A 23,391-nucleotide genomic window follows, 5' to 3' on the forward strand; every position below is an offset into this window, starting at 1 on the left:
CACAAACTGTACAGTAACATATAATTTTTTTCATTTGCCAAATATCTATTACGTGTGCCAAGTGATTGCAGTCACCAAAAAGTGTCACAGTATTGCTATTTGCGTACTCTTAACTCTCGGCTGGATTTTCTCGTTTCATATAGACAAAGTACTTGTATGGCTGAGTTTTAGTAAGATCTACGTCCTGAAGGCGAGTTTCAGTAAAACTTTCTGCAAATTACCGACATAAATTTCCTTCCAGCTATAAGCTAGCCCGATCGATTTCGCCCCCAGTATAAGTCTAACTGATTTTGAAAGGCAAATTTCCCTCCGTATATAAGCCCCTCGGGCCCCTCCGAATATAAGCCCCTCCAAAAAGAAGCCCCTCATAAAGGGTCTTTGAAAAATATAAGCGCCGGGGGCTTAAATTTTAAAGGGTGACTTAACAGAGGGATTTTTGCGTTACGATTTTGGGGGGCTAACATTTTAAAGGGTGACTTGACGGAGGGGTTTTTGCGTTACGATTTTGGGGGGCTTATATTTGGAGGGGCTTATTTTATGAATTTTACGGTTTTTCTTTTTCGTTCTTGTTCATTTGGAATTGAAACCATAAAAACGTTTATACGCTCCCGTAGCTCCCTCGAAAACCTTACCCGATTCCAGACCAAAATGGGCAAAGTGTATACCCGTACAGACAAAAAGGCGTAAGAACTCTACCCTTTGGGGAGGCACATACCTATATGGCTTATATAAGGGACAACCCCCACCCACCCCCCCCCCCCCATAAGGGGTAGATAAGGCACAGGTAAAAGGTAAAAGTTCATTTGAATAGAGGCAAAGAGCGCTAATTAGCATAGATATAAAAGAAAAGAAATATTGCCACAACAATAAGAATAAGTGAAGGGAATAATATGTATATTGCTTCATAAAAGAAGAATTGCTGAAATATGCCGAATTCCATTGTCAGCCACCCTGCATTGTGACTACTATAACCGGAGCCACTTAGACAAAGTTGACTAATTGGACAACAGGAAGATAACAATGCATTCCAAATGGTTGTCAATCATAATTTTTTCGGCTACGAACCGAAATAACCAGTATGGATTGAAATCAGCCAAATACAACCTATATACGTGACGTTTTAAAAGTTTGCTTTCTTGGAAAAATTTGTGATCAATACTCAAATTGTGTGCTTCGAGTAACTTATGGTTTTCATACGAGCTGCTGATTGGCTCAAACAAACTTTCTCTGAATGTATTGTTATTTCTCTGTTCTCCGATTCGTCAACTTTACCTAGGTTGCCTCACACTGTAAGATAAAAAGCTATTATGATCAATTCTGAACGAGTCTATTACGTGTTCTTCCTTATTCTGACGCAATAACATTTAGCAGGACATTCTGACTTAATACCGTCCAGGCCTTGACCAAACGTCGAACTTTTCGTGGGATGAACCAAAAATGTGGGTCGAACAAAATTAAATTAAGATCGTCTGTTGGGTCAGAAGTCGACCTTAGGATGCGTCGAACCAATCAAAGGAATCAGACCAAAAGGCAATTTTAATAAATTTTCTCCCTATGGAGGCTAAATATACATTATCATGTACATTTTCTGAATTTTTAACTAGTTCGTCGCATGTTATGATCGACGTTTGTCCCTGAGACGATCTTCAGACGTTCATCAGTTTGAGGCAGACGGACAGAACGTGTTGGACGATCCATAGTCATTCAGACTAACTTAACTGAGCCAGGCCTTGGCCAAACGTCAAACTTTTTCATTAGACAAACCAAATTTAGTGAGTTAAAGTTCATGAAAAAATCGACGTTTGTCTCAGTTTAGTTCGTATGAATGAGTTTGGGTCGTCCAACACGTTCTAGACTACGAGTAGTCCCCCATTTTTCCTCAAGGATAGTATAGCGAGCGGAACGCGAGCGCGCGTGAAAATCACCCCACGCGAGAAAAGGCGACACGCGGCGAGCAGAGAGAAAAATTTTTCTCTCTGCCCGCCGCGTGTCGCCTTTTCTCGCGTGGGGTGATTTTCACGCGCGCTCGCGTTCCGCTCGCTATACTATCCTTGAGGAAAAATGGGGGACTACTCGTAGTCTAAACACGTTCTATCCGACTTCAGACGAATAGAACATCTGAAGATCGTCTCCGGGACAAACGTCGCGCGTCGATCTTCACATGCGCAAACTAAACAAATAAATCAAAAATGCGTATGATAATGTAAATTTAGCCTCCTTCGGGAAAACAATTTACTACAAATCTGATTCAGTTGATTGATTCGACGCGTCCTAAAATTGGCCTCTGACCCAACAGACTATCTTAACTTGATTTAAGTCAACCCAAATTAGAGTTTGGTTCGTCTCGTGAGAAGTTTGACGTTTGGCCTGGGCCTTAGACATCAGTTTGTCTCGTCACTCACAACTTCAGTCTAAAATTACAGCTTGTCTCGGTCACGAAACCACGCTACAAATGGAATTTTGTTCATAAAAGTTCCTTTCACTTAATTCATTTAGTCAAGTCAATGTCAGTTTTGTAGAGATTTCATACTTACAACTGATTGAAAAGGTCGCTACTTTTCAGTTCATGAATGCTTTCAAATGTGCATACTACTTCTTCCAGAGCGTCAGTTGCCTGTTCCGCTGGACAAGAGTAACGAAGGCTCTGAGGACGAGATTACCAAAGCAGTAGGAGATCACACTCACCGCGCACGAACACAGAGTAACGGCTGTGTAGTGCGCGCGTACGACTTATGTGTGGCCATACATGAAAGTCTGCCAGCCTCCTTGCATCTTGTCGCCTTGCATCTTATCTCTTACCTCTTTCTTCTTTATATAAATTAAGGAGACTTAGTATTAGTTATGTCTCATGGAATCAAACTATCCCATTTGTGAACTCTATCAGATAACTCACCTGGACGAAGGTCTTTAGAAACACTTTTGTTCAGTATACATTCTGCACTCTTCGGTAATTGATCACATCTTTAATTAAAATGACATTTGTTATATGGTCTGATATGCGATACAGAAATTTATCCTTGGTGAGTGGCTTACCCTGTAACCCTTGGGCAGATTCATAGGTGAGAAAGGTTTGAATTAGGTAAAGTAAAGTGAGCAATAGATTTGTGTATAGCACTGTTACGAAAACGGTTGCTCTGGTACCCCTTTAAACAACAGCGAGAATCAAACCATAGTTAATTGTCAAGCTTTGACAAGATTTAACACAAGGACGGGCTATAAAAAGACAGTTTCTCAGGCAATAACAGGAATCATTTGTTAATTATCAACAGTTAATTAATGAGTCAAAATATTACCTTAGCAATAAATAATAGGCCATTTCAAAGTTGCCTCAAACCTTTGTTTCAAAGTGAGGCTAAGTGCCATTGGTAAGAAAATGATTTTTGAATTCTTATGCAAATAACACTTACCCTCGTTTTGAATGTGAGAATCAGTTTGGAACTCGAAAATGGCCTACAACTTTAAGATTGCCATTTTCAAATTGATTTTTGTTCAGGAGAAACAAAAAAAGAAGAAAAATTTTCGCCTGAGAAAAAGTTTGGCCAATAGGTAAATAAAAGACAGTTTGTAGTCATTTTTAGAAGCCGTTAAATATAGTCTCAGTTAAACTTTTTGCGACTTTACTGACGTCGTTCCCTCCTTCGTAATGTTGCTGTACAAGATTTCGAAGTTACAACATTGGGAGGGAGAGGAGATGAGCGAGAAGCAAAAAAAAAACAGCGTTCGTTGGAAGTGTCCCAATTATTTTTGTCTGAGACTGTAGCATTTCGATTTTTATTTAGCAATTAATGAATTCGGCTTTCGTAGGATATGAAGAATTAAGCAGATCGAGGAGGGTGTTATCTACTGAGGACGAGGTGGATAACACCCTCCGAGATCTGCTTAATTCTTCACATCCTACGAAAGCCGAATTCATTAATTGTTTTGTTATTCATTCAAAATATTTCCTAGTTTAAAAACATAGATAAAACATGCTTACCCGCATCGATGTTAAGTTCATCTTTGATAGTGTACGTTTAGGTTTGTCCAGCTCCGCAAATATTTTCCAAATAGCAGATGTCGCCTTCCGAGCTGTCTTCTTGCTGTTTTGCCATGTTTTTAATTATTATTTCGCCTAGTTCCAGCTGTAGTTCTTACTCTTGAAACGAGTGAAATGTCCGCCATTTTTTTTTTCACAACCAAAACAACTCAACCTCGTCCCCAGGTCTTCTCGGTAACGGTGCCTTAACCTGTAGAAGGCTGCATTTTTGACGTCATTTCCTCGTTTAACACAAAATTCTTTCAAATTTGGTCATCAGTAACTGGTTATGGTGAATTATGCGTGTGCTCTAAACCAATCAGAATTGGGGAAATGTGTTGAATGAATAATAACGGGTTTTAATACACTCCTGGAGTTTTAACAGCCAAAAAAATTACAACAAATACTTTGAAAATACTTTAATAATCTATCACAATATATATATATATATAATAGTTAGAAGATTAACATAATTACAGTCATTGAAAGCTGATGACATAACATAGTTGTAAGGTGTTTATCAGGTTTTATTACACTCCTGGCCCCAGTTGTTCAAAAGTTGGATAGCACTATCCACCAGATAAATCTCTGTCTACTGAAAAGCGCAATTGGTTTCCCTTACACTTGTCCGTCCGCTGGATAGTGATTTACCCGAAGGATAGCCCTATCCATCTTTTGAACAACTGGGGCCTGGAGTTTTAACAGCGAAAAATTAGGAAGTGAAAATACCTTAATAATCAATCACAAAATATATACAATAGTTAAAAGGTACACTTAATTACACTTCTTGAAAGCTGATAACCTAACATAGTTCTAACGTGTTATACCGATTAAGCTTGAAATAACTTCAGCTATTCTCAGACGCTCCATGTAAGGTAATTCAAAACTGCATTCTGGATTCCACGCCGTTTATTTCGGATTCCAGGTACTGGATTCGGATTCCTTTTCAGTGGAACTTGGATTCCGGATTCCAATCGTTAGTGGGATTCCGGATTCCTTGACGTGAACTGCAGATCCCAAAGCTCAGGATTTCGAATCCAACAAGCAAGAATTTTCCGGATTCCGGATTCCAAAAGCAAAAATTCCAGGATCCCGGAAACCAGATCTATACCCTACATGGGGCGAGATTTGATTTATAAAAGTTAAAAGTGAAAATGTGAAGCAAGCTAAGGAGACCGCTTGGAGAAAACAATCAAAGGAGAGATTCAACAGAAGGTATTTCTGTAATGGTGCAGTTGTCAAACAAGAACCGTAAGGGAATAAGGATTTCGGAAACCGTGAAATTTTTGTTCGTAGAATCATGAATCCTGGGCTTTGGAATCCGGAATACAGCTTAAGGAATCCGGAATCCGGAATCATACTAATAAATTGGAATCCAGAATCCAAGTTCCGCTGACAAAGACTGGAATCCAGTACCTGGAATCCGGAATCCGCGGCGTGGAATACAGAATCTAAGACTGTCTTGGATTCCCTTGCACGGGGCGATACTAACCAATCACAAAGCAATAAGTTAATCACAGATATACAAGATAGTGAGTGAGAACAAGTAGTAACTTCATGATTTTTGTTCCTGGGTAATTAGTTACAGTGTCCTTAGGCATTTGCATTATAAAAAAAAAGGTCTTCGAAATCGGCTGCCTTGATTCCACAATCCAGGCAAAAAGATGAGAAAGGAACACTTACAACTTTTTGAGTATGAACAGTTCAGTTCCCTCACCTCCTTGCACTGTTGTTAAAAGGTGCAATTTGGAAAGCTTGAGTGACTTTCAACTTTGTGAAGGGGGAGGCGGGGCAAATCGACCAAGTGTCTCAACTATTTTGTCTGGGGTTGTAGGCAGACGGTCTAAGCTGGCTCGATCAAACTACCAATCGAGCGACCTTAGACCGTCTGACAATCAAACTACGAAACAAAACTTAGCTTAGGGTATCGTGATCCTGAATGATATTTCTGAAATGTCAAGTTAGCGATAACCAGAAATAACTCGAAAGGAATCTCTTTTTCGTGTTTTCTTTTTCTGACTAATGATGACATAAGGATAAACTCCAAGGAAAAAAGCGTTGCGGTGAAAAAAATTTTAACTCCTTTGGTCTGTATTTTTAACTATCGAAAGAAAAAGACACTTACACATCATTTGAAAAACCATAGAAGTAACCAGTAAATCCAGTTACACGAATATACTTTAAGTCACGTAAAAGTTTGGTTCACTCCAATACAAGAAAATGAAGAAGTTGGTTATCTGAAGATAGGGTTTGTTCCAACCTGACCCAAACGTACGTTATTTCTTTTGCCAATTCATATATTAAAGCCAGTGGAATTCGGGGAAAATAATCAAGTCTCAGGCCAGATAAGCGGCGGCTTAATTCCAAAGGAAGATAAACAGCAGAAATGTCAAGACAAATAAACTGTCTGCCTGTCGGAAAGTTCCGTCATCCACCTCAAAAGAAAACAAAAGGGCAGATGAAAATGAAAAGGCATTAGTGACATTAGTCTCGATTATTTGCTAACGCTTCATTTAGAATATACTGTGTGAGCATTGTTCCTAAACAATAGCGCATTGTTAAAAACTACAATTCACTTGATCGACCCAAACTTAGTAAGGAGGCCCTCGAGTCCTGTCTTAAAAAGAGTGACGTCAGGAAACGGCATTAGGCAGGTCAAAGTTATGTTCACACTAGGGCCATTTATACGAGGAAAAATAAGACGCGTCTTAAATAAGACGCGAACTTTCCGTATAAACGGCACATTTCGTCTAAAATAAGACGCGGCTTAGCTAAGACGCGTTTTATTAGATAGGACATGCTCGTATAAATGGTACAGTTCGCGTCTTATTTAAGACGCGTCTTATTTTTCCTCGTATAAATGGCCCTACTATATCGGATAGCTTTTGCGACGCCAAGAAAAGTAACTGGATAGGGTTTCTGTTTACACGCAAAAAATGGTTGTGGCGGAGCGATTTCTGTGACAAATCGAAGCTGCACCGCTCCGATTGATCTCTAAAGTGGAGCCGGTCACATATCGGATAGGTGCTCATACTATACCGGAGAGCTTTTGGTGGCGCAACAAAAAGCTATCCGGTATAGGGTGAACATAGCGTAATTATCACGTTTACGACAAGAGGGAGAACGGTAACTGACATAAGATATGCTCATACGATAACTACTAAATAACGTATGTATCCAACAAAAATTAAGCAACAAAGAGCTCTTCCTCAAGTTTTCGTTTAGGTCTAAAAAAGCTCTCCATCTGTGAATTGGGGATATCCGCGCGTTCTCTTGCGGCTCCCTTCCCTCGTCAGTCACAAAGAAGAGCTTGCGCGCAGTCTCAGGGGTCTAAAACACTCATCGAAAACCGTATACACTGATTGTCAAACGTAAGAAATGGTCACGTGCTTATATTTGCCATTTGCCGTAAACAGGTTGTTTAACCTCTTACTATCTGTCACCTCCAACTTTAATTTTACTACCAGAAAACACGAACGCGAATGAAACAGGCTGGCATAGGGATGTAAAAAATGCTAAAAAATGAAAACGCTTACTTGTCTCTCAGCTTGGCTGGGTTTGCTACCGCTCCCTCTTGACCAGGCACTTCGCGCCCCGCTACAAAAGTACAAATCGCGAGTTATTTCAAGAAAATAGGGTAACGTCATTAAAAACTTATTCCAGGCGTTCAGATTGTAGAGCGCAGTCGAAAATTGACGAGGAAAAACAACAGGAGAGGCTAGAGAGAGATAAGGGAGGGCTCTCGCCCCACTCCCTCTTCGTTCTTCCCCTCTTTACTTCCGCGTAACTCGCCCCCCACTATCCGAACGCCGCCCTCTATTATCTGAACGCATGGAACAGGCTACCTCACTGATACCATGTTAACACTTCTTACTACTTCTGGACTAAACCTTGTAAATAATACTGAGGCCTACTAAAGATGTACTTTTGGTGGGTAAAATGACAAGTTTTGGTTATTCACAAAATGAATCAGTACTCAGGAGCCCGGCCTATAGGCTCCTGAACGAGTACAAAGTTTAGAATTAAAACCGTTATGTGACTGAAATAAAAATGTTTAAGGGTAAAAAAGACTAAACGTACGCGTAAGAATGCAGCTGTAAGGTGCGCGTATTAGTTTCACTCTTCTGTGATTGAAACATATTTGTTTCTATAATGTTCCAAGTGAACCCTTAGTGACCTCGCTCTATGTAAGGTAACCCAGATTTCAGAATCCGGGAAATTTTTGCAAGTGGAATCTGGAAACTTAAGCTTTAGAATCCGGAATTCAGCTCAAGGAATCCGGAATCCTGCAAAGGATTGGAATCCCGAATCCAAGTTCCACTGGAAAAGAATCCGGAATCCTCTACCTAGAATCCAGAATCCACAGCGTGGAATCCAGAATCCAAGACTGTTTTGGATTATCTTAAATAATGCGACACTTAAAACGAGCGTATTAGAAGAAGGGGGACTTATAAATTGAGGAGGGGGGCAATGATTGGAAGCAGAAATAAGCATTTGTAGTATCACCTCGAGGTCCACCAAAAAGGTCGTTAACCCCTTGATTGATTGATTGATTGATTGATTAATTAATTTAAGTATTGGCCGAAGAAAAACTCCCAAAGGAGACCAATCTTCTTTTAGTAAAATCATAAGAAATAAATAGTACTGTGCAAAAATTCTGACAAAGAGGTTTCATTGTATGGTAAAATCACAGGATTTCCTCCACAAATTTCAAAGTTAACGTGACAAATAATGTCTCCCAAGGATTGAATGGCTTAAGGATGGTACTCGTTTATTTAGTAGGAATGTGTTTTACGCAGAACAGAAAGGTCGTCGTCCGATAACCTCGCAGATTACCGTGCCATCATTCACTGTTTTTGCTTCTGAAAATTTTACTGACTTTAGTGTAACACCTGCGTAGTTACGCAAAATGACTAAGAGGTAATGATGGAGATGAATGATAGATAAACGATCAACTTACTATACCACAAGACGAGGTTCAAGTGTTTCTTCAGTACACTGATGCAGGGGCTTTTCGTTCTCTGTAAGTTGCGATGTTTCCTAGAAAAAAAAAATCAAGCTGTGAGGGACCTGAATTGATTCGTCATATCTAGTAAATAAGTATGAATTTTGCTTCTAATTTTAAAGACAACTGCCAATTGAGATGAATTTGACATTTTAAAGTGACAATAATAAAGATTAACAAATCTTACAAGTTAAATTGTTCATCGTGACATTTAGCTTCGGACACACATAAAGACATTTCTCATTTGAAATAAATTGTCCCGAATGCTATTTAAAGAAACTGCTTTATTCAGTGAATGCCTTCTTTTTCATTGCTGGATACTTACATCGAAAGGAAACGGTTCTTGGGGGTAGTTTTCAGATTCCTCTTCCTCTGCCGTATCATCCGATTGTAATCTTTAAAACCAAAAATAAACGAAATCAAAATAAGAGCAAAGAAGAAAATAACTATCAATGATCAGTTGTAACAACAACGGATAAAACCGACACTCATGCGAGGGTTACATCTTGGGGGGGGTCACTCCCTTATTTTGGAGTGGCTCCGGGTATGTGCCGCTTCAGGACCTTGAGGCTCAAACAGGGCATTGAACACCCTGCCTCTTTGGGCCGGGAGCCCTTCAAAGAGCGTCAAGATTTGAGATGAGTGGTCTACATGCGGTGGTACGTGGCGAAAATAACCTACCCAGGATGCACCGGTTCTTCTTCTCGATCAGTGGAGTACGCGTTGGGGTCATCATCCTGAATAAACATGTGAAAATGTTCATATTTACTAAAACTGGAACTTACGTGTATCAGTATCATTTACTTAGTCCAGTTTCTTTGATGATAGGTAAATAAAGCACTTGGATTGCATGCCGTAGATTCCATATTCCAGGAGTTTCAAAGTGAGTGCTGGCTAGCGTAAAAAAGGCTAAAAAACTAAAACGCTTACTTGTCTCTGAGCTTGGCTGGGTTTGTTACCGCTCCCTCTTGACCAGGCACTTCGCGTTCCACTGCAAAAGAACAACCGCGAGTTATTTCAAGAAAATGGGGTAACGTCACTGATCCCACATTAGGGAGCTTCCGGTTGACACACGTCAACCGGAAGTGAGGCCTCCTTCGGTTTTTTATGCCTTGACGTTATACAATTTGTGTTGCTAACTTTCGTTTCTGTTATAGGGACGATTTACCCGAGAGTTTCAACCAAACCACTTCTCAGTGATGCAAAAAGTCCAGGCTTCCAGTTGACGCCCTTCACTCCAAAAAGGCTGTTGCTTCCAGACTAGGATTTATAAGAAGCACTCACTACCTTAATTAGTACTTTTGGTGGTGAAATGTCAAGTTAAGATTATTCACAAAATGAATTAGGAGCCTGAACGAGTACAAGTTTTAGAACAAAAACTGAAATGTGACTGAAACAAAACTGTTTAAGGGTGTAAAAGATTAAACGTACGAGTAAGAATGCAGCTATAGGGTGTGCGTATTACTTTCACTCTTCTTTATTGGAACATATTTGCTTCTATGATGTTCAAAGTGGACCCTTAGTGATCTCGCTCCACTTAGAGTGGAAACTGGAATCTTAAGCTTTGGAATCCACAATTCAGCTCAAGGAATCCGGAATCCAGCAAACGATTGGAATCACGAGTCCAAGTTCCACTGAAAAGGAATCCGGAATCCAGAATCCACAGCTTGAAATCCAGAATCCAAGACTGTTTTGGATTTTCTTAAATGATGCGACACTTATAACGGGCGTATTAGAAGAAGGGGGACATATAAATTACACTCTGGGGGCTAAGATTGGAAGCAGAAATACGCATTTTTAGTATCACTTTGAGGTATACAAGATCGTTAACCCGTAATCTAAATAGTGGCCGAAGAAAAACTTCCCAAAAGAGACCAATAAAATCACAACAAATAAATATTGCTATGCAAAAATTCTGACAAAGAGGTTTTATTTGTATGGTAAAACCAGAGGATTTCCTCCTTAGATTTCAAAGTTAGTGTGCCAAATAATCAGGTCTCCAAACGTGGTCTAGGAATAAAAGGGTTGAGGATGTGCTCGTCTTTTTTCAGCACGAATGAAGTTTTTCATGAGCAGTACAGAAAGGTCGACGTCCGAGCACCTCGCAGTAAAGTTCTTTATGTTGGTTCGTGATTGTACAAAAATTACTTTGTCTTAACGGGCTTTTGGAACCTCCCGCGAAAACCTTAAAGCGCGTCAACATTCATTGTTGTTGCTTCTGAAAATTTTACTGATTTTACAAAACACCTGCGTAATTATGCAAAATGACTAGGAAATTATAATGGATATGAATGATGGAAAAATGATCAACTTACTATACCACAAGACGAGGTTCAAGTGTTTCTTCAGTGCACGTTCGTATAGGCTTTCCGTTCTCTGTACAATGCGATGCTTCCTACAAATAAAAAATCAAGCGCTGACGTGAATTACAATAATAAAGATAGTAAGGGAATGTTCAACAAAAAAATAGAAAAATAATGAACAAAAGGCCGTGTTTTAGTTTGAGTTTTACTCCAAACGTCTCGGGCCCAGGCCCTTAAAAACAAATCCGTCAAGTTAAACTGTTCATCGTGACCTTTAGCTTCGGACACACATTAAGACATTTCTCATTTTTAATTGTCCCGAATGCTATTTAAAGAAATTGCTTCTTTCAGTAAAATGCCTTCCTTTTCATTGCTGAATACTTACTTCCAAAGGAAACATCTCTTGGGGGTAGTTTTCAGATTCCTCGTCCTCTGCCGTATCCGATTGTAATCTTTAAATCCAAAAAAAGGTGAAAGCAAAATGAGAGAAAAGAAGAAAACAACTATCAACTATTAATTGTAACAACAACGTATAAAACCCACACTCATGCGAAGGTTACATCTTAGGGGGGGGGGGGGAGGGGGGGGAGGGGAACACTCCCTTATTTGTTGCAGTCACCCGTGATAGATCGAAAATTTCTGCCTTAGCGCCAAAGGAACACCAGATTAGGATGCGTTCTGACGAACGCGACTATTATTTTTGTCTTCAGGGCTAGTAGCCCTCAGCGACACACCTTTACCTAAACATGCGTTGATTGCCAACCCCCTCCCCCATAACCCCCTTGGGGAGGCTATACTGCACCGACTTCTGCTTACCGGCGAAAGCACGAATTCGAAATATGCGAACTAGGAAGAGTAGTTGCAATATAGTATCGCGTGGTACAAGGCGACTTGCACAATAACCTACCCAGGATGCACCGGTTCTTCTTCTCGATCGGCAGAATACGCTTTTGGGTCACTATCCTGACGAAAGATGTAAACGAAAATTTTCATATTAACTAAAATTGGAACTCAAATGTATCAGTCTAATTTACTTTGATGGCAGTTAATTAAAGCGCTTGGATTCCATGCCGTAGATTCCAGATTCCAGGAAATTCAATTTCAAAAAGGGGGCTCGCATGAATTTGGAAGACGTTCCTGATAAAAAGGCAGCTACAAATGAACTTGTATGAAGCCTGATTAGATTACTATGGTAAACAAAAATTGTAAATACAATACTTGACGCTTAATTTTTCGTCGTTCAAACGGGCCAATACTCTAGGCCTATGTCCCGGATAATCCTCGTAACCAACGGTGCACCCTCAAGGCTGATCTTTCATCCAAAATAATTTAGCATGGTGTCTCACTAACGCTCGCCCGCAGAAGATTATACAGTGTACTAAAATTCGAGGTGTGGCCACAGGACAGTATATATAGCCGGATTTTTGAAAACGTTACCACCCATGAAAACCAAGAAGTAGTCTTTTTCAGTATAAAGTAGCTATTATAAAAACTAAGAGTGCAACCATTGTTTTCTTTCTCCTCGCTCTTTCTATTTTCCGTTCCTTTTCCTTTGCTAGCGTGATTTTCGAGGTTATCGAGCGCAAAAAAAAATTCGTTTTCCATACATCGGCTAGATATATATTACCAAAGATTTGAAAATGTAACTGCAGTAATGGAGCGTAGCTAAAGGAAATAAAAGGCGGGAGTACATAAATCATAAGTACATCTCCTACCGAGTGACGTTTTCCTGTATCCATGGTGCAACCTAAAGAAAAAAAGAAATTTGTATCAAAAGTAATGTTGAAAAGGTGACGCAAATTTACAATCGGAAGTAAAATAGACCATACAATATACTTGTGGGTGTGTCTTTTTAACAGGCTCATCAAGGGCCCTAGGTGACGTAGCCACGGAAGGGTACCCTACTCAGGCAGCGCCAGAGGTTTGGGACATATCACCCACGTGGGGTTACTCCGGGATTAAAGACACGGGGATGATCGAAAGGGTGCAGAAATCCTCACCTCAAAAAATCCCTAGGGCTTCTAACGAAACTCCAACAAATCCCTGGACCACATACATTCAACCTCCAAGAAAACATGCCCTTACTCTATAACCATGATGGTTGTAAGGCAGAACTACGCGGCCGGCATACGCGCGCGGTTCTACAGCAATCCCATTGATGCAGTCAGTGCGCGCGCACATGCGTAGTTCAGATTGTTGAAATTTCAAACCCCCAAAAATCCTTTGATCATTCCCGACACTAAATAACGCAATGACACAAGGTTAGGAACGGCAGTAAAGTGGACGAAGGAATGATGTAATGAGAATAGAATCACAATACACAGTTAAAGCCGACTATACTAGACTACGAGTAGTCCCCATTCTTCCTCAGGGATAGTAGAGCGAGCGAAACGCGAGCGCGCGTGAAAATCACCCCACCTGAGAAAAGGCGACACGCCGCGTATCGCCTTTTATCGCGTGGGGTGATTTTCACGGGCGCTCGCGTTTCGCTCGCTCTACTATCCCTGAGGAAAAATGGGGACTACTCGTAGTCTAGACTATACGGATACCCGCTTAGACCGGAGAGATATCTTTAAGAGTCCTGTAAAGATCAAGAAATGTTTAAAGGAGCGGCGACTTGCCCTCTTGAACAAAGTGAACGGAATAATGGCCAGATAAAGCTGGATAAAGATGTTTTGTTTTAGGATCTAATGGAAAATGGAAACAAATTTAATACCTGCAAGCCGTAGCCTCCCACGCAGACGTTCATGAGGAACGAACGCGTGACTAAGCCCATATGCACGTAGAACTTCCTGCTTTCGGTATCATTTTTAGAAGGTATCACCTGATGTATGGAGTCGTTGGCGTTGCTAACATTTATTTATTTATTCATTTATCATAATCTATGGTCAAAAGCCAAAGGATAATCTGAAAGGAGTCCTAAACCCCACATAAAAACAGATCATCTATAAAAATCTATAAAAACATTCGCATATGCTTCGTTCTCAAAAGCGTTCCGACATGTGCCGGGTTTTGTCACCGATATTTATAGCTATCACCTAATTCACATGTCGTGCATGAATCACGACCGTGATCATTTGAAACAAAGAATAACTTTGATTCATAACATCTGATACCAAACAAAACTTTTTAAGTTCCTACTTTCAAACTTCAAAATAATAAAAAAATTATGTCCTTCTGAGCAAACGTTGTTTCTGACCTCGAAATTTACTGGGTTGCAACAACGACGTCACCGGTGAGATAATAAGAGAGCATGCGATCGATACTAAAATAATTTGTGATACTGCCGTAAACAAATTTTTAACACTAAGATTCGCCGCGAGTTTATAAATCGTTCGCGTGTATTAAAACTCAGTGTTCTGGATGTGCGTGAAAAATTTTGGCGAACCACAATTGAATCAAAACTTGCGGAAAATTACACATTCTGGCCTGTAATCACGGACTTCATTAAAAACATGTTGTCTTGCGTCGCTGTCCCCACTTCCCTGTCGGTACTGGCGGGTGTTGTTGTATCTACCCTGTTGCTAAATATGTACAGAAGAAATGCGAGGAAATGTGATCATACGTTACCTCGTTCACGATTAAACACCGTAGTGGCGAGAGAATTTTGCGTCGACAAGGCCGCGTGGATAACCTGTTGAAGGTAATGTTTTGACGGCTGATAAATACAGTCTTCGTTTACGTGACAACTTAAGTCGACCACTCACGTGACTGTTTGAATTTTTTGTAGATTTCTAGGAAACCGAAAGGTTTACATGTACTTGGCCACTTTAACATAAATTAAATAAAAAGGATTAAAACTATAAACAAAAGAAGCTGTAATTTAATGTTAGTAAATAAGTGTAAGGAAAAATGAATTGAACTTAGAGCTGTATATCAATATACAGAAAAAAGAAGTCCAAAGACTACTAAAGCTGATACAACGTGTATTTAAAAATTTTCGAACGATTTCTTGGCTAGCCAGACCTGCCTTCTTTAGGTTTTCAAATGTTACTGAGTTTTCTTTGAAAAAAAATAATTACGCACAATATAAGGGAGAATGTCGCAATATAAATACTATTGTTAGGAGAGAGAGGCGGAAGTGACGTACATTCTTTAGCAAACCAGCAACTTTACATAGCGACCTTAAATCTATCGAAAAGATTGTTTTCCTGCTCTAAAAGCCATTGTCAAAAAATAACGGACATTGAGCATAAATAGTTTCGGCACTGCAAGGCCTCTAAAAAGAAATCCAGTGAAAGCTGTCAGAATATTAACAACAGACGATCAAGAGGACATATGCCGAGGAGGCACTGGTCACGAAGAAAATTCTGTCCAACATTGAAAAGAGATAGGGACCTTGACTCGCAACCAAATATAAACGGCGCGTTAAAATGGTCAAGTGATTTACGATGATCACGTGATCGTTACTCAAATCAAACACTGAAGTGACGAGAACGTTGTCATAATGTTGGAATATTTCTGTTTAAATTATACTTGTTCTGAGACCATATTTGTAATAGGTTTTAAATAACCCTTAGGTTTTTAGAATAGTTTTAACTCCAGTGAAACCGCACCTTTGGACTCCTCTTCGGAGGATACCTCATTCAAAGAACACAATCATCTTTGTTCTCTAAAAAAAGGTTCATAAAATCTTTCTTCGGGCAAATAGGGAAGATATGGTCAGGTGGTACAAATTGACGTTTGCCATAAGCCGTAAACGTGATTCTAGATTTCTTTAATGTTTTACTACCACGATTAAACTTAGTCCAAAAGACTTCTTGTGCAGCTTGTCCTGGGTGCCTATGGCCGTTTTAATTAAGGTAGGCGTTGGTTTTCTGCGCTGCCATTTCTCTTGCTACTTGCTGGCACGCAGAATCACGTTTCTTTCTGGGATTATGCGAAGCACTGGTTCAGCTTTTGCTGGGGCCGAGGGGAAGCTGTTCTTGTGGTGGAAGGCCGCCAAACGACCGATAACGCACTCTCCGTATCTTTACACGTGCCCACACGGTAGCGAAGGTATGCGAGCTGAAGGAAAAAAAAAAACAGGATTAAGAATCAATTTAATAAGTATATTTTATTTTTTGTTGAAGCCACACGCGCGCGCGAGCGTAGCCCTATAGCTAAGAAACTTTGGTTATCTATCCATCTTGGTAGTCACTTGACTGTACTTCCGTCCGTCCAACCGCACCACAGGGTCACCAATGTGAAATGTCACACTTTCTAGCTTGTGTGGGAGACTGTAACCTGAAATTGCACATCCGTATTGTGGTCAATTGACAGCTGTCTAAACAGGGTATCCGCTGACTAATATTGTGTGGCCATACTGTTGACTCAGGTGTTGACCTATCGAGGAACGTGTTTTTTGGAGTGCTCTGCTGACAAATTACTAGTTTTCAACTGATCGCAGACTCTGGATCTCTTTGCAGTGGTTACAAGGTAATTGTTTGAAGTAAAATATACATTTATTAACGGGAGCCTCGCCTTTAGCATTGGCTAAATCTATACTTTATATTCAAATTTTGCCACTCTATACAATTAGTGGCGAGGAAACCTAAATGAAACCACGAGGCTTGTGTTACACAAGGTTGATCGCAACCCACTCTTTTAGCATGGAGTAAAGGCAGTCGAACTTCGCTAGAACATACAAGCCACTCTATTATGTTTAAGCGTCAGTTAAGTGCCCAATAGGCCATTTCCGAGTTCCAAACAATCTCACTTTCAAAACGAGGCTAAGTGCGAAACCTTTGTTGCGAAAATGAGTTTTATTTGCATCATAATTAAAACTCATTTTCATATCAATGGCTTCGCACTTAGCCTCGCTTTGAAGGTGAGATTTTTTGGAACTCGGAAATGGCCTATTATATTTTAATTTAAAGTTGCATTTCGTTGTACTTTAATTGCCTGGTGAAAAAATTTTAGTCATGAGCAGGGCATTTTTATATACCCTTATGTGCTTCTCAAATTCATACCATATGCTTGTTTTCATCAAGTGAAGTTTTGGGAAACAAATACAAAGTAAATACTACTTTCTGTGAGAGGCGTCGCTTCCGTAATCATAAAATCGCCGATTTTCGCCGGTGGCCGGAGCTTCAGGGCGGAACGCTGTTAAAGCACCCTAAATGATTCAGCATACGGTCCGTTACTAAATCGGAGTTTAGCCGGGAATTAACAAAACTGCATTCTTACGAATTTTTAATTTACCAAACTCTGATACCTTAACGCTGTTTATTATTCATTCAAAATATTTCGCCGTTTCTGACTGGCTCCAATTCTCCGACTAATTCTTCATAACCAACTGGCACTTACTATATTTGGAAGATGCCAGCAATATACTATTGATTCGATGGTATATTTGATAGAAAACGAGGCTGAACGATGGTGTATTTGATAGAAAACGAGGCTGCTTGGGCAACAGTGAACTAAAAAAATGGCGTTCACGGCTATTTGAGGACGGAAAGACTGACTTTTTGAACCGAAGAAACATCAAAGTACGCAAAACATATTGCTCAATGGACGTTATCTACTTTTCGAGGATCATATGCAACAGATACACCTGTTTAAATCCTCTAATACTGTGCCGAGAAAAAGGCCAAAGTTATGAACAAAGCCTACGAGGATCGAACGAGGAGGTAAGCATGTTTAAAACTCACAAATATTTTGAATGAATAATAGAACAATTATTGAATTCGGCTGTCGTACGATGCGAAGAGGCCGAGGCCCCCTCGATCTGCCTAATTCTTCACATCTTATTCAGCCTCAATCAATAATTGTTAGTTATTAATAGTTCAGTGTCAAAAAGGCATAAAAAAAGGAGTAGTAAAACATTCATCGATATAAATAATCGACCCTATGTGTTAATAGAATATGATCAAATGTTTTGCTAGGAAACCAAATCACAGTTTTGACAGGTGTTGTAAACAATTCCGCTATGGCAGATCTCGAATATATTCATAAAATGACCGTGGCCGGTTAAGCAGAGAATCTCCATGGGCCACTAAACATTAACTATTTTGTTTGGCGGAATACAGCGCGTATTTTTTTGATTGCCTCCTGTGTCTGTAAATCGAGTTATTTGTTTTAAAACATTCAAAAACTAGACAATGATGAAAATTGAAAATTGATTAAAAATTAAGGAAAAAAATTGCATATGAATATACCAAGAAAACAAGATGAAATTGAGCACGAAATTTTCAACGCCAACGCACTTTCACTCGAAAAAATGCTTCTTCAACAAAACCTGTCTCAGCACATACTGTCTGCAAACAATATAAAAATGCCTCGGTGAATGCATGATTTCCTACTGCCTAAATAAGCACTAGCTAACGTTTATCACGTACGCAAATTGAAGGTGATGGGCGATGTGATTCTTTCCCTCAAGACGGTCCGAGAAATGCCATATATATGACAACGTTTGACGAGTGTTTTGCATAATGTATGGAAGGTATGAAAGCCGTCCCTTATGAGCGCGGTGCAGACATATACCAGGGTGATAACTGAATCGAGGAAGCTTGGAAACTGCTGGTAGATAACCTCTCCTGAAAGCACCGAGGCAATGGAGGTAAGCTGGATTAAAGAAGAGTTAAGTCGGAGAGACTGCCTATAAACTATGTTTGGAATAACAAATTTAACTCCCATGAAATTTTCAGTTAGTGGTAGAAAGGCGTAAATATCTCCAAACGACCACTGAATCGAAAGCAGTACACGCTACAGACTTGAAAAAAAAAGGAAACCTTCCAATAATTCGAAATCTTGGAATAAAAGTCTTGGAAAGTTAGTGTTTAACAAGCAAACTTCTTTCGCGAGAAATTACGAAAAACGATGCTGATCTTTTGTTTCACTTGCCTTGTTATTCAGACATAACTTCTCAATATTCCCCTTTCATCGACCAAAATACTTTAAAATGTATTCCACCAGAGGACAAGGATAGATCAGATATCCGGGGAACTTTTCATGGAATGTCAATATGTATTTCGCAGAAACGTCGATATCCGCTAGACCGTGATCTAATTAAAAAGGCAAATATCTTCAATAAATCAGGGGAACGCAACGAGAATATAGTTCAAAGCCGCTTAAACATAACATTGTTGAACGTATTTTAGTATTTAAACGGTAGATATAGGCATATTTTTATCCCCTAAAAATTTTTCATCTGTTCGGATTTCCTAGCTGAAAGTCTAGTGATCCGAAAATTATAGGGATCAAGACTTACCTTTTCGACAATTTCAGCCAGAAAAAGGGCCCCCGAAAATTCTAGGTGGTCTTTTTAGGGTAAACATCCGTTAAATATAGGCAATTATACCACTTTTAAGATGTTCGAAAATCCTAGGACAGGCAGGTAAGCAAGAAATTTTACAACAAATGTTTCGAAAATTCTAGATCTCAAATCGTTTTTCGAACAGATATTTTCCGAGAATTGACGTTGGGTGCCCCTGATAAACCAGGGCCCAGTTGTTCAAAAGCTGGATAACACTATCCACTAAATAAATCTCTATCCAGTGGATAGTGCAATTGGTTTCCCTAATATTTATTCGTTGGATAGTAATTTATCCGGTGGATAGTGCTATCTAGCGTTTGAACAACCGGAGCCAGGTTTAAAACAGATATATATTAAAAAACTGACTGCTTTTAGGATATAAATAGTCACTTGTTTTTTAGAGTGAATACATCAAACGTAACACACGACAGCGCACGCAAGAGCTGTCGTTTACTCGCTCGCTTGTTTCGTCACTTCTACTAGAAGAGGGTAGTCGTCAGAAGTCAAGTCATATTTCGCCTCGATAATGTTCCAAAACTCGGCCAGAACTAACCATTCCCTACTGTCCTCTGTCTGAGGGCAAACCACTGAAACTTAGCCATGATCTGAGTTTGCACTGATGGCTGAACTGTTTGTCTAGAGAGCAGTTTGCTTTGGTAGAGCTTACGGTACCCTGAAGTAGCAAAAAACAATCAAAGGATTGGGGGAGTTTTTATTGCCACGTATAGGACGGTGAATTTGGAGTTGAAGTCAAAAGTTATAACTCAGCCTCACGAGTTAATGAGTTATCATTTTCTGTGTTGCTATTTCCTGCTCGCAGCTTAAATTCGTGGAGAGGCAGGACACACAAATTGACTCAGCAAAATGTATTTTTATTCGAGTAGGCTCGACGTTTTACGTTTTGTTCACAAAATCTTTCAGACGGATAGTGTCAAGCGATGTACAGCGCAACATAGCGGACGTCGTCCTCAACAGAATTTGCACTGCCTGAGAACGTTTGCTAATACGGAGAACTGAAAAAAAAAATGGGTACTAAATCATAAAAAAGACAGTCATAATATACGAAGCTCTTCTGAACAGGCTTACGTGCCACATTTGGAAACCGCTGACATACACTGAAGCTGCGAAGATGGAGGAGAGTGTAAAGAACAGCGTGCAATAAAGAAAGGGTTTACTGACAAGGTGTCTAATTCAAATTTTTTGTTATTTTAGATAACGACTGGCAATTGGGAGAATGGAAGATGCTTTACCTTATATTCGGAACAACATCTGACATTTCAAAGTGCGCGAGCCTACGGTCCTTACAGACCGGCTGTTCGCGGATTATTATAAAGCATGCGCAATAATAAGGATACCCGTAGTGGACATGCATGCCCAACGAAAAGCAGAAGCAGGTTGGCAGAGCATACAGGAGAATACTACACATCAAACCAGTTAAAGAGGGATCTGAGCCAAGGTATGTGAAGATTTTGCACGATAAATCATGAAATATTTCTCAGGTTCCTTCATCGCCTCAGTATACCTTTAACATATACGTCTTTCGACAGGAAAACAACACGGATTGACTCGAGTCAGTTCCAATAACACTAAATATAAAAGGGAGCAACCGCGACGAAGACGTCGACAAGAACGCAAAAAAACAATTAGATTTTTAAGCTAAGCAACAGTTCTGCACATGAGTCCCACTGTTTGGTAGATTTCTTCGACGTCGAGTGCACGACTGCGACATGAAACTTCCCAATGCAACGTTTCATAGAGGACGGGAATATTCCTTCCTCTTTGTCTTCTTAAACTAGGTTTCAGAACTCACTTAAAAATTCAACTGCAGGAAAATTCGTCTGCACTTGCCATTTTGAACGTGAGAAAGTAAATTCCTTTTATTGAGGGAAGGTTATCGCTGCCTTCGTGTCAACGTTAAGTCTCGTGTTTTAGTTTCATTACAAATCAATTTCCTTTTTCGGAAAGCATGACTGTTCAATTAATAGCATAAAAAGTGAAGCTTGCAACTCACGAGTATCGATCAGTAAATGAGGCACATAAGATGCACGTACCTCCCACGTTTAAACGCCACATGACTCTGATCATCAATTAATGGCACAGCTGTGCTGGGGTAAAGAGCTTTCAAATACTACTCATTTTTACCCGAACAATAGCACACGACCAGACAATCGCACAGCATGCATCGAGCTTATACAAAGGTCTAAATTTCACAGCTATATTCTTAACGTGGGCAAAACACGGGAACTTTAGTTCTGTGCCAACAAAAGGAAAACTGTCTACACAGCATCATCTTGGACCCTTATTTTTAAACTAAACTTATACTTATTGTTAAGACGTTTTGAAATCACTATGAAAAACAACTCAAGAGCTTTAAAAGACAATCACAACAGGGCGTGTAATGCCTTTCTAGTCTATTGGCAATATAATTCCTGACGTGTACTCCTCTTAATTGGACACTCCTGTTGTGAGACTGCCGTTAACTCTTGCGGTGAAACAGTTTTGCTCGGACAAAAGGCATATTCCGAGCAACAAAACCACAAGATACGCTGGTTGCCCATCTATTTTCATTTGCCCCACACCCATGCAGAATTTATTTTGTTGTCAAAATTGGCGCACGACATTATTATTTGAACCCAGTGGTAATTTGGCGTTTATAAATTTGGGTATTTGGAAAGGTAAGGACGACCTAATAAAAAGTACTTACCGAGTTCAAGGCCAAAATCTTGATTTTATCTGGTGAGCGGACTGGGGAGACTGCAATATGCTTGTGAGGTTAACTTCGCTTTGAACTACTACAGCTGATTTCTTAATTTCGTTGTTTTCTTTCCCACTTTTTACTAAAGTTAGGTGTACGTATAGGTATCAATCTGATCAATCATATTCCATTGAAGCACCCCCGAGTCAATAAATAATTATTAATACATACAAAATTTTTACAAATGCAGGTTGCAAACAAAGTCCAAACCAATTTTTGAAATAATTTCGATTTTTTAAAATAGTTTGCTTGGTTTTTCTTGTAGACTGAAGATGGCTGAAAAGCAGGTAAGAGCATCGAAGATCGTATTATGCTTTTCCTTGTGACGACGACGTCAAATTTCCCGACAAATATTGATCAAAATTTATATCGTTGCACTAGTTTCACTTACGTCATACTAGAGAGGTTAATAATATAAGATTTAACACAACAGGAAATATAAGCTTAGTAGCATCATCTAAAAAAGGTTTTAGTTTACAGGGATTTTATTTGTACTCTGGGCGGAGTGTGGGTTTTACTGCCTCACGTTATAAAACAACTCTGTAAGCGAGGTTACAAAACACAGAAACATATCAGTTACCTCAACATATTTGTTGTGATATTCAACAACTGGATCGTTTTAGCAGACGAATTAGACAAGGCTATTAACTCCTTTGAACAGCTTAATAGGAGGCACTCGAGCGGGACTATTTCACCGCTTTAAATCAATATTTTAAATTCCTGTTTGCAATGTTTGTTTCCTTTCCGGGTCTCTTGCAAGGTACTGTTTAAACTGTTCAGGTTTTTACTTCGTGAAACAATTAATACATTATTTTTCAACCTACAATGTGCTATATCTGGCTACGGTTGCTGTGATGTACGGCCACGCTTAAACATCTATTTATCTTTGTGTACATGTCTCATTGACGAGCTTAGAGAAATAGAAAAAATACATATTAAAACGATAACATGGTGGAAATGATTGTGAATTGCTAGATCACCCTGTCAAGGTACATAGGGATTTGCATCTTGACTTCTGACTTTTGGACAAAAACCTTTGCAAACGATGTTTTTCGCTCTTTTTCAGAAAAAAGATGA

At 39.6% G+C, this 23,391-nt stretch overlaps 1 protein-coding gene across 1 annotated transcript in view; it reads right to left on the minus strand.

Annotated features, from left to right (window-relative positions):
- Positions 1–6,176: 6,176 nt before the first annotated feature.
- Positions 6,177–23,391, minus strand: part of LOC140940223 (uncharacterized) — a 38,436-nt gene continuing 21,221 nt past the window's right edge. The window contains exons 3-13 of the mRNA XM_073389144.1: positions 14,894–16,330; positions 13,039–13,070; positions 12,231–12,286; positions 11,709–11,775; positions 11,336–11,415; positions 9,951–10,011; positions 9,702–9,757; positions 9,346–9,415; positions 8,976–9,055; positions 7,552–7,612; positions 6,177–6,450 (exon numbers count right to left, since the gene is read on the minus strand). Of these exons, the coding sequence (XP_073245245.1) occupies positions 6,373–6,450; positions 7,552–7,612; positions 8,976–9,055; positions 9,346–9,415; positions 9,702–9,757; positions 9,951–10,011; positions 11,336–11,415; positions 11,709–11,775; positions 12,231–12,286; positions 13,039–13,062 (633 nt within the window). The 5' untranslated portion in view covers positions 13,063–13,070; positions 14,894–16,330 and the 3' untranslated portion in view covers positions 6,177–6,372. The remainder of the gene's footprint in view (positions 6,451–7,551; positions 7,613–8,975; positions 9,056–9,345; positions 9,416–9,701; positions 9,758–9,950; positions 10,012–11,335; positions 11,416–11,708; positions 11,776–12,230; positions 12,287–13,038; positions 13,071–14,893; positions 16,331–23,391) is intronic.

This window comes from Porites lutea, chromosome 6 (assembly GCF_958299795.1).
Source record: "Porites lutea chromosome 6, jaPorLute2.1, whole genome shotgun sequence".
Classification (NCBI taxonomy): domain Eukaryota; kingdom Metazoa; phylum Cnidaria; class Anthozoa; order Scleractinia; family Poritidae; genus Porites; species Porites lutea.